General features: G+C 44.1%; 2 protein-coding genes across 4 annotated transcripts in view; both read right to left on the bottom strand.

Moving 5' to 3' along the window:
* Positions 1-2,879: 2,879 nt before the first annotated feature.
* Positions 2,880-6,855, bottom strand: Armh2 (armadillo-like helical domain containing 2). The gene is made up of 2 exons (XM_013349106.1): positions 6,517-6,855; positions 2,880-3,353 (listed from the first exon to the last, which is right to left on the bottom strand). Exons 1-2 carry the CDS (start codon positions 6,797-6,799, stop codon positions 2,923-2,925), a joined length of 714 nt encoding a protein of 237 aa, XP_013204560.1. The 5' UTR covers positions 6,800-6,855; the 3' UTR covers positions 2,880-2,922.
* A 7,963-nt stretch (positions 6,856-14,818) lies between these two features.
* The window catches only part of Ripor2 (RHO family interacting cell polarization regulator 2), a 110,200-nt gene continuing 106,641 nt past the window's right edge, over positions 14,819-18,377 (bottom strand). For all 3 annotated transcript variants that reach the window (XM_005354969.3, XM_013349124.2, XM_026783004.1), the window contains one exon: positions 14,819-16,779. In XM_005354969.3, the coding sequence (XP_005355026.2) occupies positions 16,679-16,779 (101 nt within the window). In that variant the 3' untranslated portion in view covers positions 14,819-16,678. The remainder of the gene's footprint in view (positions 16,780-18,377) is intronic.

Genomic DNA, 18,377 nt, shown 5'->3' with positions numbered 1-18,377 from the left:
GGAAACATTTTTGAGAATATTATATATTTTAAGAAATTGAGACTGGACAGATAATCCAGTGCTTAAGAGTACGTGCTGCTCTTGCACAGAACCTGAGTTCAGTTCCCTACCCCAGTTCCAGGAGTTACAGTTGTTAGCAGCTGTGTGGGTGCTGGGAATCGAACCTGGGTCCTCTGGAAGAAGAATCAGTACTCTTAACCACTGAGCCATCTTCGGTTGACCACTCCTACAAATTCTGGACCACCATGGCCCCAACACATCTTTCAGGCCGGACAGATTGTAGGTGGAGGGTTTTGTGGCTGGGTTGATGTCCAGGTTTCTCTTTACATCCCCTGCGGGGTACCTTTTCATGCCAAAGAGACTAGAATGTAATAGGGATAAAGTCTCCAAACTTGGACCAGCTTGACCTCTGTGCATTCAATAAGCTGAATGGAAGGTGTCCTTGGCAACACCAGTTTTCAGAGAGTGACCTTCTGTCCTTGCCTCGGTCTGGGTTTAGGGATCTCCAGAGGACCTCCTAGGCCTCAACCAAATGTAACCCAGTCTCACCACTTGCAACCTTACCTGGCTACAAAAAATGCTCAGTTCAGACTCAGTATCCTCCATCACTAGGGTCATCCTCAAAGATTCCAGGATTTTCTCACTGCACTAGGTTTACACACACACACACACACACACACACACACACACACACGCACACACGCACACACGCACCTGCCAAGTGCCCCCTAATTCCAGCGCATCCATATCTCCAAGTTGTTCTGGGAAAACCCAAATGCTGGAGAGATGATTTAAGAAGGGTTAGTAAAGGAAAACAAAAGGACTTGAAAACTGGTTATCCAGTTTGGCATTCGGGGCTTACCATTATAGTGCTGCAAGATTTAATTTGAATTTTACCTCCTTCCTCATGACAGGCAGCTTTTGGAGCTTAAGTAGGCTTGGTGGCCAGACGGCCTTATAGTTTCTTCTGTAGAGGAAAGGTTCCCTGAGCACAGTCAGAAGAGCTTTCTGATACTTCTGATTAAATATGGAAATTGAACATAGCTATCTGCTGGTTTCTTCCTCTGACCTTCCAAGAAATCCAACAGCCAATTCCACACCAACACAACTAGAGTCCAGTAATGAAGAAGTGACAGTGTAGGAATAACAACACACTATTACTAGTCATTTTCATTTTTAGAAATATCTTTGATACACTTATGTGAAATGTATGATATTTGTTATTGCTTTGACCTGTTGAGATGGAAAGCAATGAACTCCTGATCCTATTTCCCAAGTGCGAAGAGTTTAGGCCTGTGTTGCTATTTCTGGTAAATGTGTGGTACGACGAGAACCCAGGGCATGTTTTTTTTTTTCCTATGAGGAATTGGTAATGAAGCAAATGTTCTAAATCAGCTTCAAGCAGTTATTAGAAAATAATGTTCATAGTTTAAGGGTAGACATTGAAGGCAAGCACTTTGGCCTTTGTGTAAAGGCTAAAACCGATATTCCCACAAACAATATTCAACACTGTGATGGCATGTAGCTCTTTGCATCTAATTGCAGCTGCATGCTGCAGAGTGTGGGAAAGAATCTCACGGAGTTCGGGTTGACCTCAGGTTCACCTCAGGTTGATCTCAGACTCAGTCAGCAGCCAAGGATGACCTTGAACTCTGATCCTCTGGCCTCCACCTTCCAAGTCTTCTGGAAGAGTAGGAAGCACTCTTATTGTTAAGCCATCTTTCTATCCCCTAAGACCTTGTAGCATTTGGCTTTAAACCAGGGATTGCAGGAGTGTGCTACCAGGCCTAATTGCTTTTTGTTTTCCATTTAAAAAAGTAATTTTTGTGTGTATGTCTATGATGTGTGTGTGTGTGTGTGTGTGTGTGTGTGTGTTCGTATGTGCGAGTATTGGTGTGTGCGTGCTGCAGGGGACTTGTGGAGGTCAGAGGACAGTCTTAGGGGTCAGTCCTCACCTACCTTGTTTGAGACAGGGTCTCTTCAGAGATTCTCCTGTCTCTGCCTCTCATATTGCCATAACAATGCTGGATTACAAGCACATTCTATCGTGTTCAGCTTTAGGTGGATTCTGGGGATTCAAACTCAGGTCCGTATACTTGTGTGGCAAGCTCTTTATCCACACTGAAACATTGTTCCAGCTGCCCTCCCTGACACCCCACCCTACCTTTTTCTTTTCTTTTCTTTTCTTTTCTTTTCTTTTCTAGTACAGGGTATCTCTATATAGCTCAGGCTGGTCTGTTATTCAATATGTAGACAAGACTGACTGGCTTCAAACTACAGAGGTCTGCCTCCTAAGTGCTGTTATTAAATGTTTGCTCTACCATACTTGGCCAGCCTTTATCTAACCATGAATTAATGTTTTGAGAATAGGGTCTCTCTCTTGGTTTTTTGAGATAGGGTTTTTTTTTTTTTTATGTAGCTCTGGCTGTCCAGGAACTCTCTCTGCAGAGCAGGCTGGCCTCAAGCCCAGGAGAATGGGTCTCCTTGTGTTACCCAGGCTAGTTGTGAACTCATAACTCCCCTGCTTCCCCCTAGCTGAGCTGGCATTACAAACCTGGGTGATTTAACATCTTTGTTTCCTAATGGGAGAGATTACACTTGTGTGAGCTCAAGAAGCCCCAGACCTATAAATTCATATTCAGCAGTGGCACTGTTGAGAGGTTTTATGATTACAGTTGACACACTGTATGGATGTCTACATAGACAGTGTATGTACGCGTATGCTGCATGCATATAGGTCTGAGGTTGGCCTAGTGTGTCTTCCCTCATCACTGCCCCGTTGAACTATCTCCTCAGCCTAGGACTTTTTCACTGCAGAAGACGACAATGCAGAACAACACATGGATTTTATTCTTTATTGCAAGTTCCCAGGGTAATGCGATGGCACAGATAGCTGAATCGTGTAACCGGATTGAAAATAAATTAATTCCTGTGAAAACCTATTAGGAAATATAAGACCTCGGCAAAATTTTCAGACCACCCAGACCAGTTCTCCATAGCCAATATCTGCAGGTGGTACTTTAGAGAGCTGTAAGACCGCAGCTCCTTCATGATGGCTACGTTGTTACAGGTCATGGCTGAGAGGGCATAGCATATCCAAAACTGCACGAGGCGGTGACTGTTTACTTCACTCTTGATGGTGGAGTGGAAGGGAGTCTCAAAGAAAGTGATGAAGATGGGAATGAACTGCAGTTGTTTGGCTCGCTTCTGGCTGGCAGGGTTTAAGTAGCACCAGCACGCCACGCTCTGCAGCAGCAGGATCTTCGTCTTCGACGACATCACTTTTTCAGTCTGCAGCAAGGAAGCGACTTCTTTCATGTATTCGCTGGCGTACTGGGCGGCACTCAGGCCTCCTGCAAGACAAGCATTTTCGTTTCTAGAAGTGTGTAGTAAATACAGCTGGTAAGATTTCAGAGGCCCCGTACGTTATTCTTTGTGTGTGTGTGTGTGTGTGTGTGTGTGTGGTGTGTGTGTGTGTGTGTGTGTGTGTGTGTGTGTGTGTACATACATGGGGATGCCTGTGTGTATGTATGTGCTGCTTGAGGTTAGGAGACAGCCTCAGACATCATCCCTTTGTGTAACCCTGCCTGTCCTAGAACTCACTTTGTAGATCAGGCTGGCCCCCTGCTTGTCTCTGCCTCCTCAGTGGGATTAAAGATGTGAGCTACCACACTGGGCTATATACTTTTAACACTTTTGTGATCAGGTCTCTCTCTGACCTAGAACTCTACAAATAGACTACCTTGACTGACTGGCAACCCATCCATCTCCACCTCTCCAGTTCAAATGTGGATTTGAACTCTTGATGTGGATTCTAGGGCTTAAACTCATGTCCTCGCGTTTACAAAGTAAGCATTTTACTGAGTGAGCTACCTCCTCAGCCTCCATTTCCTCCGTCATTATGTTCGTTTTGGTTCTGGGGATTGGATTCAGGACCTCACTATACCCCCAGACCCAGGTTCATATTCTGGTAGCCGTTGGTGACATTTTGGACTTGTTAACTTTTCCTTTTCTGTGTCGCTGTGGAAACTGAGGACCTGAGGAGTCATGCGGGATGCAAGTGAAGGGCACTGCCCACTGAGGCTCCTCCCTTGGTTCCGCTGTGTGGATGGAGGTGGGAAGATATCCAAGTGGTATAATCTGGATGTGTTTGCTTAGCAAAGTTCTGTCTTTGTACTGGAGGGAAGTCTGTGAATCCGAGAGGATCAGAGCACAGAGGGAATGTGAAGGCTGAGCAATGAAGAAAAGTATCTGGGAGTCATGAATTGCTGAATTTCTAACTTTTTTTTTTTAAATTGTGCATTGGCATGTATGTCTGTGGGAGGGTTTCAGATCTTGGGGTTCCAGACAGCTGTCAGCTGTCATGTGGGTGCTGGGAATTGAACCCAGGTCCTTTGACTGAGCAGCCAGTCCTCCTAAACACTGAGCCACCTCTCCAGCCCCTCTTGTACATTTCTTACTCCCAACTCTTTCCCAGATTCAAGACCAATGTTGACTTACAAGTTTTTTCCCCCTTAGTCCTAGATTCTGTTTTCCTTCCCTCCTTCCTTCCTTCCTTCCTTCCTTCCTTCCTTCCTTCCTTCCTTCCTTCCTCCCTCCCTCCCTCCCTCCCTCCCTCCCTCCCTCCCTCCCTCCGTTTCTTTCTCTTTCTTTTTGAGACAGGGTTTCTCTGTGTATCCCTGGCTATCCTGGAACACATTCTGTAGACTAGGCTGGTCTCAAAATCAGAGATCCCCTGCCTCTGCCTCCCAAGTACTGGGATTAAATGCATGTGCTACCACGCCTGGTTTTGTGATAGAGTTTTGATGAAGAATATAAGTACCAAATATTTTATTTTTATAGTTTATAAAGTATATTACACACAGTCAAGTGTGGTGGTACACATCTGTAATCCCAGTTTGGAAGGCAGAAACAGGAAAGTCTGTGCAGGTCTGAGGGTAGCCTGATTTACACAGTGATTCCAGGCCAGTCAAGGCTACAAAATAAGGCTCTCGTCTCAAATCCCTTCCTCAAATAAGAAAGGCATTATTACATAGAAAAAATGTATTTGAAAAAAAATCAATAAGAATTTATACTCCTAAAATAGTTATGAAAAACTAGGCATGGTAGCACATATTTTTAATCCCAACATTTAGGAGGCAGAAGCAGATGGATCTCTTTGAGTTCAAGGCCAGCCTAGTCTACATTCAAGTTCCAGGACAGCTAGAGCTACATAATAGAGAGAGCCTGTCTCAAGAAAACAGAACAGAACAATCAACCAACAAACAAAAACAGTTATTAAGAAAGCTAATAAACCAGGCATCAGTGGCTCATACCTTTAATCCTAGCACTCAGGAGGCAGAAGTAGGTAAATCTCTGTGAGTATGAGAGCAGCCTGATTTAGAAGAGCTAGTTCCAGGACAGCTAGGGCTGTTACACAGAGAAACCCTGTCTCAACCCCCCCCCCCAAAAAAAAGAAAAAGAAAGAAAGCTAATAATTATACTAGTAAAAGGCGAGACCACACAGCCCTAATGACTATGAAGTCCAACCCATTCACGTTCCCTAATAAATTTTAATATATAAATTTTTATTTAATCTTTTTGATCATATCCTAATAAAATAATATGTTCTGAGGCTGGGAGTATCAGTTCTTACTCAGTTCTCAGAGTGCTTGCCTAGCATGCATGAGACCTTGGATTCAATCCCCAGGATCAGCTATATTCTCAGATAGAGGCAGAAAGACAGGAAGTGTAAGGACCACCTGGAGACCCTTTCTCAAGACAAAAAAAGTTTCTGGCTAGAAGGGCTGAGTGCTTTAATTTTATTTAAGTGGGAAAATAAATTCCTTAGGTGTAATTTGATGGGTCAAATCTTCAAAGAATGATATCCATGAGGGGAAATACAAGAGTCCTTATCCATATTCATTGAATGAACAAAACTAGAGAGGCAGGAACCTCAGCTATCCCCCCTGCTCTGTGAAGGAACTATTTGTGCTGGGTATCGCATGAGGCAGACTCAGCTCCCTAGATGTTCCCGTTCTGGAGGAAAAGCCAAGTCATTATAAGAGGACCAGTGTGGTGATACTTTGTATGTACTTTAACAAATAAAGCTTGTCTGAAGATCAGAGTGCGAAGCTAGCCGTACTAGTTAGTCATGGAGACCAGCACTCAGGAGGCAGAGGCAGACAGATGTAGAGAAGTCCAAGAACAGAGCTCCAGGTACTAGAAATTTCTACCAAAGTACTCTTTAACCCATGCCCTTTTAGTTAGTACCTTGTTGGAATCTAAAATTGAACTCAAAAGATCTTGGGTTGATGTTGAAAACAGAATCTATGCTTAGACTAGAGTTTCAGGACAGCCAGGGCAGCAGCAGCAGCATCAGCAGCATCAGCATCATCATCATCATCATCATCATCATCATCATCATCATCATCATCATCATCATCATCATCATCACCATCCCTTCTAAAGTGCACTGTTCTAACAAGCAGAAGGAGATTATGAAGCAGCTATGTTAGCACAGCAGCGAAGCAGTACCTGTGAAGGCCAGTAGTCCAATTTTCTGGGCAGCCAGAGCTCTTTTCTCAAGGGATAGATGTGTATTCTTCAGTGTGTTACCAAGTTCCACAATTTTCTCTCTGTGAAAAATGCAGTCAGCTGCAGAGATTGGGTGCTCTACCTCCTGCGTCTTAGTAAAACACCTCTTAACAGTTCTCCCGAGCCACCTGAGGCGCTTACGCAGCTTCCCGAAGAACCGACGGATCCGTTTGTAAATCCGGCCACAAAAAGAAAAGACCCTCAACTTCCTGTAGAAGGCCATTGGTGCTCAGGTGCACAGGCAGGGCTGGAGTTGATAGCAGCGCTGGAATGTACCGCCTGGCAACAAGACAGAACGGAATACGGTAGAACCCAACAATAAACACTGAGGTTCCTGGGCCAGGCATTCAAGGCCCTTTAGGACTAGAACAAGAACAAGTGATGTTTGTTTCTCTGGGGACACAAATGCCCAAGGGAAGCTGTTTTCTCCTCCTAAGTCTTTGCTCCATGTCTTGTGCTGGGCTCACTGGGGACTCTCTTCTTGGATTACCACCCTAACTTCTAAGTGGCTTCTCCTGGAACTTGCACTGGGTATCTCAAGGCTGTGGTGCTTGTTTTTCCTTACTTTGAAGACTTACCCTGTTTTGATGACAAAGTTGGGAGGGATCTGTCACCCCACACCGTATCTACCCGCATTCGTCTGTGCTCATGTATTCTCTTCTCTTGTGCCTGTGGGTGTCCTGTTTGTGTACCTTTCAACTAGCGTCTCCCAGTCCCCTAAAAGATACTGCTCTCCAATTGTTCCCTTGTCTTAGTACATTTTCTATGGCAACTGGATCTCGGGATACAAGCACCTAGACTTCATTTAAAAAACAAAAAACAAAAAAAACAAGACAAGAAACCAAAACCTCTTGGCTAAATGTGGTGACATAGACCTATCATTAGAGCATCTGGGAAGCTGAGGCAGGAGACTTGTGAATTTGAAGGTAAGCTGGGCTATATAGCAAAAACCCTGTCTTTAAAAAAACCAAAACAAGGGGCTGGAGAGATGGGTCAGAGGTTAAGAGCATTGGCTGCTCTTCCAAAGGTCCTGAGTTCAATTCCCAGCAACCACATGGTGGCTCACAACCATCTGTAATGGGGTCTGGTGTTGTCCTCTTCTGGCCTGCAGTTATGTCTGCACACAGACAGAATATTGTATACATAATAAATAAATAAATATTTTTTTTAAAAAACCAAAACAAATAACTCTTGATTCTATGCACTCTGCTGTCTTTCCTCGGGACAGACCGACTAAGTCAATATCTTGGCTTTAAATAACTTCTATCTCCTGAACATGCTCAATTTTATGTGCTCGTGTTGTTTGCAGACAGGTTATTGCCACTTTTCCTAGAATCACCTTAACTCCTGAGCTCCAGGGATTCCCCAGTATCAGCCTCCCACAAGTGCATACCGCTGCATCGGGATCAGACAAGGACATACTTCCTTCCTCATGCCCAGTCAACACACACACACACACAGCACAAATAATAAAACCCAGAGACAGATATTGGGGTTCAAGCTGAAGATCAGAAAAGCAAAGCAGCCAAGCCATTAGAAAGATCTTACCTCTACCAAGGCTCAGACACACAAAGGGGCGATCGTGCAATGCTCGTCATCAACCTCAGACTCCACACTTCACTGAGTTCCTGTCTTTATATTTCTCTCTCTGCCCAGCCATATTGTTCCCTACGGCTGGGATCACCTTTGTGTGAGCTCCCTTTTTCTTAGACAGATTCAATCTTGTGAGCCCAGGGTGGTCTTGAACTCACAGAGATCTGTCTGCCTCTGTCTTCCGAGTCCTGGGATTAAAGGTGTGTGCCATCACTCCCTGGCCTATATGGCTACTTTGCCCTCTGATCTTCAGGCAAGCTTTATTTAATAGAACACAAATAATATACCACTATATACACATTTTGAGATAAGGTCTCATATAACTCAGTCTGCCTCATTCACTGTCTTTGCAGTATATATTTCTTTTCCTTTCTTTCTTTTCTATTTTCTTTCTTTCTTTTTTAATATTTATGTGTTTATTTAGCTTTGTCTTTATTTATTTATTTAGAGACAGGATCTCACCAGATTGGCCTGGAACTATTTATTTACTTATTTATTTTTATTATGTATACAGTGTTCTGTCTGTATGAATGCCTGAAGGCCAGAAGAGGGCATCCAATCTCCCCACAGATGGTTGTGAGCCACCATGTGGTTGCTGGGAATTGAACCTAGAACCTCTGGAAGAACAGCCAGTGCTCTCAACCTCTGAGCCATCTCTCCAGCCTCCACCCCCCCCCCTTTTTTTTGAGACAGGGTTTCTCTGTAGCTTTGGAGCCTGTCCTGGAACTAGCTCTTGTAGACCAGGCTGGCCTCGAACTCAGAGATCCACCTGCCTCTGCCTCCCGAGTGCCGGGGTTAAAGGCGTGCGCCACCACCGCCCGGCTTAGTTTTCTTTTTTTATGTGTATGTGTGTGGTGGGGGGTGGGGGTTATGTCCAGTTGTGTGCAGGTGCCTGCAGAGCCCAGAGTCATTGGATCCCAGAGGCACTAGGCCAGAGGATGATGACTGTTCTTCAGTTAAACGCCATCTAACATTTTTTAAGAGTTGGATTTCCTTTGTTTTATGTGTATAGCTGTTTCGCCCGTATGTGTGTCTGTACACCATGTGTGTGCCCCGTACCCTTGGAAGTCAGAAGAGGGCAGTGGATTACCCATAGTTTTGGATGATTGGGAGCTGCCATGTGGGTTTTCTGGATTGAATCCAGGTCCTCTGCAAGAATGAATGCTCTTAACCACTGAGCCGTCTCTCTAGCCCCTAAAGATTGTTTTTGGTCTGTTTAACAGTCTGCAGGCACCCACAGGCACATGAACATAAATTCCACCCCACACTCACCCACACACACATAATTAAAAGTGAACGAAGTCTCTGAAGTATATACGACTGCAAAAATGGAGACTCTGAGGCAGACTGAGTTATCGGAAACCTTGTCTCAAAAAACAAAACAAAACAAAACAAAAACAAAAAAACAAAAAACCAACCACAAGATGAAACAAAACAACCCCAAACCTAACGTATACATCCACTGGTGGGGGTTGAGTGACGGTGACTGTGGGTGACAGGGCTATGTCCTCGTGGAATTGATCCTGACACAGTGTGTGCAGTGCAGTGGATGTGTGTGGGTGTGCGTGTGTCCATGTATGAGTACGAGTGCTCTTGATGGTTAGAAGAGAACACTGTGTTCCCCTGGACCTAGAATTCACAGGGGTTTGTGAGCTGCTTGGCGTGGGCGCTGGGAACCGAAGCGCTCTGGGAGGCAGTAAGTCCTCTCGGCTACCGAGCCCTCTCTCCAGCTCAACCCCAGAGATCTAGATTCTACTGTGTCAGTCCACCAAGTACTGGACTTACACTCTGGTGCTCAGTTGTGTGTGTGTGTGTGTGTGTGTGTGTGTGTGTGTGTGTATTCTTTTCTTAGACAATCTCACTCTGTAGCCTTGAATGGCCTGGAACTTGCTATGTTGACCAGGCAGGCCTCAAACACATAGAGATTTGCTTATCTCCTTGCCTCAGACTCCCACAATTTTACATTTATAGTAGGATTTCTCACTTGACCTCCAGACTCATATTAAAGCACCATCTTGATCTTTGGATAAAAACTTTATCGTGTCTAAAATAATTCCTGGGTTTCCTCCTTCTTGCTCTAGGGTTTTCTGTCGATATTCCATATTTTCAGTTTGTTGTTCAGCCTAAAATATTTGAACTCATTCTTAGCCTGTTTCCTATTTCATTTCCAACTTCCTGACAATTTCTCTTGGCTCTATTTTCAAAACATATCCCATACATCATAAAATGTTCCTGACTGTGTACTTCAGTTATATGAGCTTGTATAAGGATGTAAAGAGCATAGAAAATTCAAAACACCAAACATGGTACTTTTTCAAAGGCTTGTATTTCTTGCCTCTAGAACATTTCCTTTAAAAAAAACATGTTTTTATTTTATGTGTAAGGGATGCTTTGCCTCGAATGTCTGTGCATCATATGTGTGCCTGGTACCCATGGAGGCCAGAAGAGGGCATTAGACCTTTGCAAGCTGCCATGTGAGCACTAGGAATTAAACCCAGATCCTCTGGAAGAGCAATGGAGCTCTTGACCACTGAATTGTCTCTCCAGCCCCCTGGAATATTCTTTCCAGAGATACTCTACATGGTTTCTCTGTTCAGTTTTCAACCACACATTGTATAGGCTTTTCCCGGCCTTTAAATTTGCAACCCAACATTTCCCCTCCTTTGGAGCTGGAGTTTAAACTCAGAGCCTCAGGCTTGCTAGACATTTTCTCTAATGCAGGAATATGTCCTTGTGGTGGTTTGACAGAAAATGGCCCTAACAGGAATGGCACTATTAGGAGGTGTGGCCTTGTTGGAGGAAGTGTGTTAGGGCTGGCTTTGAGGTCTCTCTCGCTCAAGCTTCCCTCCATGTGACTCTCAGTTGACTTCCTGTTGCTGGCAAGATGTAGCACTTTCAGCTCCAGCACCATGTCTGCCTGCACACTGTCATGCTCCCTGTCATGACGATAATAGACTGAACCTCTGAAACTGTACATGAGCTACAGTCAAGGTGTCTCTTTACAGCAACAGACAGTCCCCATCTCCAACCCAATCTTTTACAATCATTGATTTTTTTTCCCTTTTTGGCCTGATTATCTTTCCTTGGCCAGACAATGAGTCTTACAAGGGCAGACATTGTTATGTCTTTTGTCCTTACTGCTGCACATCTGGTGCCCACTCCCTGGCTTCCATGTCAGTCACAGCAACTATGCAGCAAGTGCTGCTGAGTGCTCGGGAAGTGGGAGGACCTGGTTTCTAGGCTCCCAGTAAGTGTTCCTCCACTGCTGTGACATGTCTGAGATGAACAGTTTCAAGAAGGAAGTGCTAACTCACAGTTTGGGAGGTCAAGTCCGTAGTCAGCTGAGTCAAGGGTCTGTCTCGCCTCTTTTGTTTTTGAGACAGGGTCTCTCTATATATCCCTGGCTGTTCTGGAACTCACTATGTAGATCAGGCTGGCCCCAAACTCATAGAGATCTGTCTGCCTCTGCTTCTTGAATTCTGGAACTAAAGGTGTGGGCCATCGTGTCTTGCCCCTTTTTGATCCTATAGAAAGGTAGACCATGGCAGGGACTGTGTGATGGAATGAAGCCGTTCATTTTATGGTGGCCAGGAAACAAAGAGAAACAGGAAAAGGCAAGGTCCCCCAGTACTTCTTCAAGGCATGCCCCACTCAGTGACCTAACATTTTCCTGATGATGGAAGTAACAAAATAATCCCATACCAGTTCAGAGGTGGGCTGGTATCTTAAATGCTATTGGCTGAAGGAGAGGAATGTGCTCCCACAGCATCTTTCTAGTAGGCTCCACTTCTAATTCTATTACCTTCCAGTAGCACTATAAGTTGAGGACCAAGCCTTTAGTACACAAGCCTTTGGGGGGAATTTAAGGTACACAAACCAACTGGGCATAGTGGTTCACACTTTTAATCCCAGTGCTTGGGAGGCAGAGTCTGGTGGATTTCTATGAGTTTGAGGCCAGCCAGGGGTACACAGTGAGATCCTGTACCAAAACAAACAAACAAACAAACAAACAAACAAACACCTGCATTCCCAAATGCTCATGCCCGATATCAATATAAATAACAACAAATAGAATAAAAACCACAAGCTATCATCTCAAAGGGGAAAAGAGAGAGTTTATTTTGGGGCTAAATATGAGGGACCATGGCTAAATATAAGAACACAGATTAGGTTACCCCAAATATCAGGTTCCAACAGTCTTGTGAAATTTTTTATAGTAACAGAGCAGAGGATGTCAGAAATCAACACACTTTTCGAATAATGTGGTAGGAACATCAGGTGGGTGGGTGACAGCTTCTCTGTGCAGTCTTATATGTCTCTGGGTTGGTAGAGGCTAGGGGTCATTTTGTACAATGCCCAAAGACCTACGAGTCACCAGGATGTTAGGTCACACATAGAGGCGACAACAAAAGGCTACAGAGGGGGCAGATCTAGCCCTAGGCAATTTATAGCGAGGTTCTAGACCTGCAACATCCCAACCTTCCCCCAACTGCTGTATTTCTGACCTGTTGAGCAGCCTTTGGAGAAGGTTGAGCATAAAGTGCAACTTCTTTTCGGGAACCTCCACTCCCATTCTCCTGGGAAAGTATGAATTTAGCTCATCTTCGAGAATTTCTAAAGCGTTAACAGTTGTTCTACTGCACAGATGTCTAAGCTGGAAGTCTGAGACCCCAGCCAAACTTCATTGTAAACCCATGATACAATGGCACAGGGTAAGCATTCCCATTCCAGAAGGGAAGGAGACGGCACTGGAGGGAAGTAGTGAAGGTAAACGAAACTCCAGCTGAGAAAACATGACGTCATACTGGACACTGAGCTGTGAGCTCCAAAAGAGCCTTGCTAATAACTGCAGTCCACGTGACAGCTCCCTTAGGCTGGCTCTGTTCACAGATGCAGCTTCCTGGGCAGGCACTCCACATTCTGGACGTAAGTTCTTCCATTGCAGCCTTGGCTTCACTCAGTGGAGACCTCATGCATTGCCCTCCTGCTGGGGGTGGGTGGGCACCACTTGCAGAACTCCTACCAGGCCACACAAGCCTGGCTTTCAGGCTTTTCTTCTGAAATCTCAGTGGAAGCATCCACTGAGGTCATTATTGAGTTCAAGGGCATCCTTCGCTAGGAAGGAAGACCTTGTCTTAAAGTGTGGTGGGGTAGGAAGGGAATTGGCTGGAGAGATAGTTTAGCTATTAAGAGCACTTCCTGTAAAATCGTGAGGACCAGAGTTCAGATCCCAGAAGGGCATCCTACACATGTCCATAACCCCAGTTCCGAGGAGGGGCAGAGAGAGGAGGATTTATGGGCCTTGCTGGCTTCTAGCTTAGACATATAAATACAAACCCCAGATTCAGACAGACCCTCAAAGGAATAGGCAGAGACTGACAGAGGACATCTGACTTACCCTGGCTTCCGTGTGTGCACGAGTGCAAAGCCCAACACATACGTATGCATATACTTACACACACACACACACACACACACACACACACACACACACAAATAAATGAATAAATCTTTTTAAAAATTGGGAGAAGAAACCACAAGTATATACAGTGACCCTATACTTAGTACAGAGGAGGGGGCAGAACAATGCAGAATGAACAAAGACCGGGCGAGGACATTCACAAGTTAAGACCTCGAACTTACTGAATGGCTGGTTTCAACAGCAGACACAGTGTGGCTTTGGTGAACATCTTTATCACTCGGGAAAGGCAGAAGACTGCTGGTTCAGTCTGAAGAGTTTTATTTGTATTTTGTTTGTCTGTTTTTGTTGTTGTTTTTTCGAGACAGGGTTTCTCTGTGTAGTCCAGATGCTCACTCTGTAAATCACGGTGGCCTCAAACTCAAGAGATTCACCTGCTTCTGTCTCTGCCTCCTGAGTGTTGGGAAGATGTTTTGTGAGTTTTTGTTGTTGTTTTAATTTTTATTTATTTATTTATTTATTTTGGCTTTTCGAGATGAGATTTCTCTGTTTAACAGTCCTAGCTGTCCTGAAACTAGCTCTTGTAGGCTGGCCTCGAACTCACAGAGATCCCTCTGCCTCCCAAGTGCTGGGATTAAAGGTGGCTGGGAGGATGTTTTATTTATTTATTTATTTATTTATTATTTTTTTAAAGATTTATTTATTAATTATGTATACAGTGTTCTGTTTGTCTGCATGCTTGCTGACGAGAAGAGGGCACCTGATCTCATTACAGATGGCTGTGAGCCACCATGTGATTGCCTGGAGTTGAACTCAGGACTTCTGGAAGAGCCGCAGTCAGTGCTCTTAACCTCTAAGCCATCTCTCCAGCCCCGGGAGGATGTTTTAAACAGTTGCTTCCTCCTGTGTACTTAGTCTACTACTTACATCAGGATACAGAATTCCCTTAGGATTTTCACTTCAGAAAAATAAACTCAAGTGGATAATGAGGGGTGGTGTATAAATACTGCCTCAAGAAGGGAATATGGAAAATAGACAAGGAGCACGGAATGGCTCAGTGAGTAAAGGTTTTGGCTATACAAACCTGATAATCCAAGCTTGCTTCTGGGAGCCTTTGAAAAGGTGAACAGAGACCAAACTCTACAAAGTTGTCCTCTGCCCCCATGCAACATTATGCACATACATAATAATAGATAAAAAATTAAAAATATATATCAGATTCTACATTAGACGAGTAATTAAAAATAATTTTTATTTTGACTTACATGATTGAAAGAGTGATGAATACAAATACCACAAAACTAAAAGCACTTCCCCAACCAAAACTAAACATGGAGGTGAATAAAAAGATGGGAAATTAATTATCCATGCAATAGTCAAAGTTTAAAATTCCAAACAAACCAAACAAAATCCCTGTAATAGCTGTGATTTGACTTCCTATAAAAGAGACATTTCAACCATTTAACAAAGACTATAGCCTATACATACTATAACTGTACAGTTTAAAATGAAGGGTATATGCATATATATAATATTTACAAATATACAAATATGTACAGCGAAACTTCACAGTTGAAAGAATACGTTGCCAGAAGCCTGGCAAACAGCCTTCACTTTAAAATGAAAGGGACCCTTTTCAAAGTCTCACTAGAATGTATGTATTGAAACTATATTTAATTGGTATTTCATACAAACACATCCAGGATACAGTTTAAATTGCACTCACACGTTTTGCTGTGATGTCTTGGCATTACCCTCCCCTTCCACACTTAGTAAGCTGCTGAATCTCCACCCTGGTTCTGAGCCATTGTTGAAACTATGGAGCAGTTTCCATCTCTCAAGGTCAGGTGCTACCCAGGCTCCTTGCCACTTCCGGTACCCCACTATTCTACCCAGTTAGGACTCATCCAAAGTCTAGGTTCCCGCCTGAAAGAACAGCACGTCTTTTTGAATCTACACTGCTGGGGTTTGTATCTGTCTTGGGGAAAAAGTACGCATGTGGAACCAGGGCTCGTGTCTTGAGTCTAAAATTCCAGCTCTGGAGGCAGAGGCTAGAGAATTGCTGCAGGTTCAAGGTCAGCCTGGTCTATATATCGAGTTCCAGGCCAGTCAGTACTGCAATAGGGAGACTCTGTCTCAAGATAAAACAAAAACCAAATAACAATTAGAAAAAAAAAAACAAGAGTGCACTAAAGATGGCTCTTGTTAAAGAACACAAGCCTGAGCTTCAAGGCTTCTGTTTATTCCCAGTACTATAGGTACAATCTTAATGAAGCAGTACTTTTCAATTAATCTTTTAAGCCATACGGATAGATGATGTGGAATTCTCAGGATGGAAAAATGAAAAGAATAGTAGGAACTATAAAAAGCTAAGATATACAACTTAGGTTCCACCTCCCCCCATGGCTTGATGTAGCCCAGGTTGTCCTGGAACTCCCTAGATAGTTGAGGATGTCTTTGAATTTCTAATCCTACGTCCTCCAGTTTCGGAGCACCGAGCTCCCGTGAGTAGCACATCCAGCCTATGCCGTGCTGGAGATGAGCCCAGGCTCTGTGCATACCCGGCAAGCACTCTGCCAAGGGAGCTACAGCCTCAGCTCCAAACCCTAGCCTCTTAGAACCGATCATTTCGTCAGGCTCTCTAAGAAAACTTTTATCTGAAGAAATTTCTTTTTGTGCTTTGTTTACAAAGTAAAAGTAGGGAGCTCAAGGACCACTGCCCCCTGAGAACACAGCAGAAAAGGGACAAGGCATATGATACTTATCCAAAGAGCGCCTCAAGAGTTCAAGCTTACAGATGAACTTCCAAACAGGGGCAAAGATGGCTGTTTCCAAACCCCACAGTGAAGTCAGACGGACTTTGAAGTGCTGTCAGACACAACGTGACGTGGTCTGGTGAGTAACCCACAGCCCTGTTCTGTGGGCCAAGGAAAAGGAGACGGCACAGTGCAATTGGACTTAGAGGTCTCTACATCAGCAACGGCGGCAGCGCTCAGAAAGTTCCAGGTGCCCTCCGGCCACATCACAGCACCCTCGTGACAAGGGTCAGGCATCAATCAGGACAGCAGTCAGGCAGTGCTAACGTGAAATTTAGAAGGCCGTGGCAACTTCAGTTCCATGACGACCTCCGACTTTAACACAGTCTCGAGGGAATTTGTCTAACTGTTCATACGCCAGCCGCCCGTCTTCTCCTGGACAGGGAACAGTAAACATGATTACCGCTTTGAATTTAACCTCTTTATGCATCACACAGGATAACATGGTGGCGCTATGCTATGGCTACAGTTTTTTTCTCAGTTCCTGGGGATTGGACCCAGGGCCTCATGCATATTAGACCAAACACTTTGGCACTGAACTATAACCTCAGCCTTGTATCGATGTCTTAGCTAACTACTATGTGAAGAAAATGTTGTTTTTTGAGTCTTAATTATGTTATAGATTTCTAGGCATTACTTAGAACAACCAAGGACTTTTTTTTTAAAAAATTTATTTATTCATTTATTATGTATACAGTGTTCTGTCTGCATGTGCATCTGCAGGCCAGAAGAGGGACCAGATTTCATTACAGATGGTTGTGAGCCACCATGGGGTTGCTGGGAACTCAGGACCTCTGGAGGAACAGCCAGTGCTCTTAACCACTGAGCCATCTCTCCAGCCCCAACCAAGGACTTTTGAGTTAACATCAGAGAGCAGATGAAAGGCAAGGCACAAAACAAAGCACGAGTCCTTGCCATCTGCTGCCAATTAATTGCACATGACAGATTAATTTTTGTTTAATGCATTAGGGCTTTCAGTATAACTTATTGAGTAAGACCTCTTATCCAGTAAGACCTCAGTGTACTGAACACTACATGTAACTTGAATACATTCTATATTGATTTATTACATGATATTATATATATACATATTATTACACATTATGTACATCTATATGACTAATGGTAAAAGTTAATTTTTAAAAGTTAGGCTTTCAAGCTTTAGTGAAAAGTTAGTCTTTACACTTTGGTAGTTTGAATGTAATTGTCCCTATAAACTCATGGGGGAATGGCACTATTGGGAGGTGTGCCTTTGTTGGAGGACGTGTGTCACCGTGAAGGTGGGCTTTGAGGTCTCATATATGTTCGAGCCACACCCAGTGTCTCAATTCACTTCCTGTTGCGTTTGGACCAAGATGTAGAATTCTCAGCTCCTTTTCCAGCACCACGTCTCACCATCCTCCCAGCTGCCATGCTCTCTACCGTGGTGATAATGGGCTAGACCTTGGAAACTGTAAGCTACCCCCTCAATTAAATGCTTTCTTTATAGGAGTTGCCATGATCACGGTGTCTCTTCACAGCAGCAGAAACCCTAAGACAATCCCCTAAACACACAGCGCTCCTCTAGGCAATGGGCCATCCAGTCTTGTTTATAGCCACATCTTCTGTTTATTTACTTATTATGCATGTGGGTGCATGTATGCATGAACATGTGCACCACCACATGCATGTGGAGGTCAGGGACAACATTCTAGAGCTAGGTCTCTCCTTCCACTTTGAGGCAAGGTCCCTCTCACTTCTGCTGCGCTGCATACGCCACACTAGCTGGTCTCTGAGCTTCAGAGAGAGTCTCTTGCCTCAACCTCCCCTCTCACTGTAGGAAGGTCATTGTTATTACAGATGTGTGTCCGCCTAGCTTTTTAAATGGGTTCTGAGGACTAAGCTCATGTTGTCAGAAGGGTGCAGCTAGCATTTTACCTACTGAGCCATCTCTCTGGCCCTCATAGCAACATCTTATATAGCTAACTTTTTTT

Source organism: Microtus ochrogaster, chromosome 16 (genome assembly GCF_000317375.1).
Source record: "Microtus ochrogaster isolate Prairie Vole_2 chromosome 16, MicOch1.0, whole genome shotgun sequence".
In the NCBI taxonomy this organism is placed as follows: domain Eukaryota; kingdom Metazoa; phylum Chordata; class Mammalia; order Rodentia; family Cricetidae; genus Microtus; species Microtus ochrogaster.
Note: the sequence above shows the minus strand (reverse complement) of the source record. Positions and strands in the feature narration are given on the sequence as shown.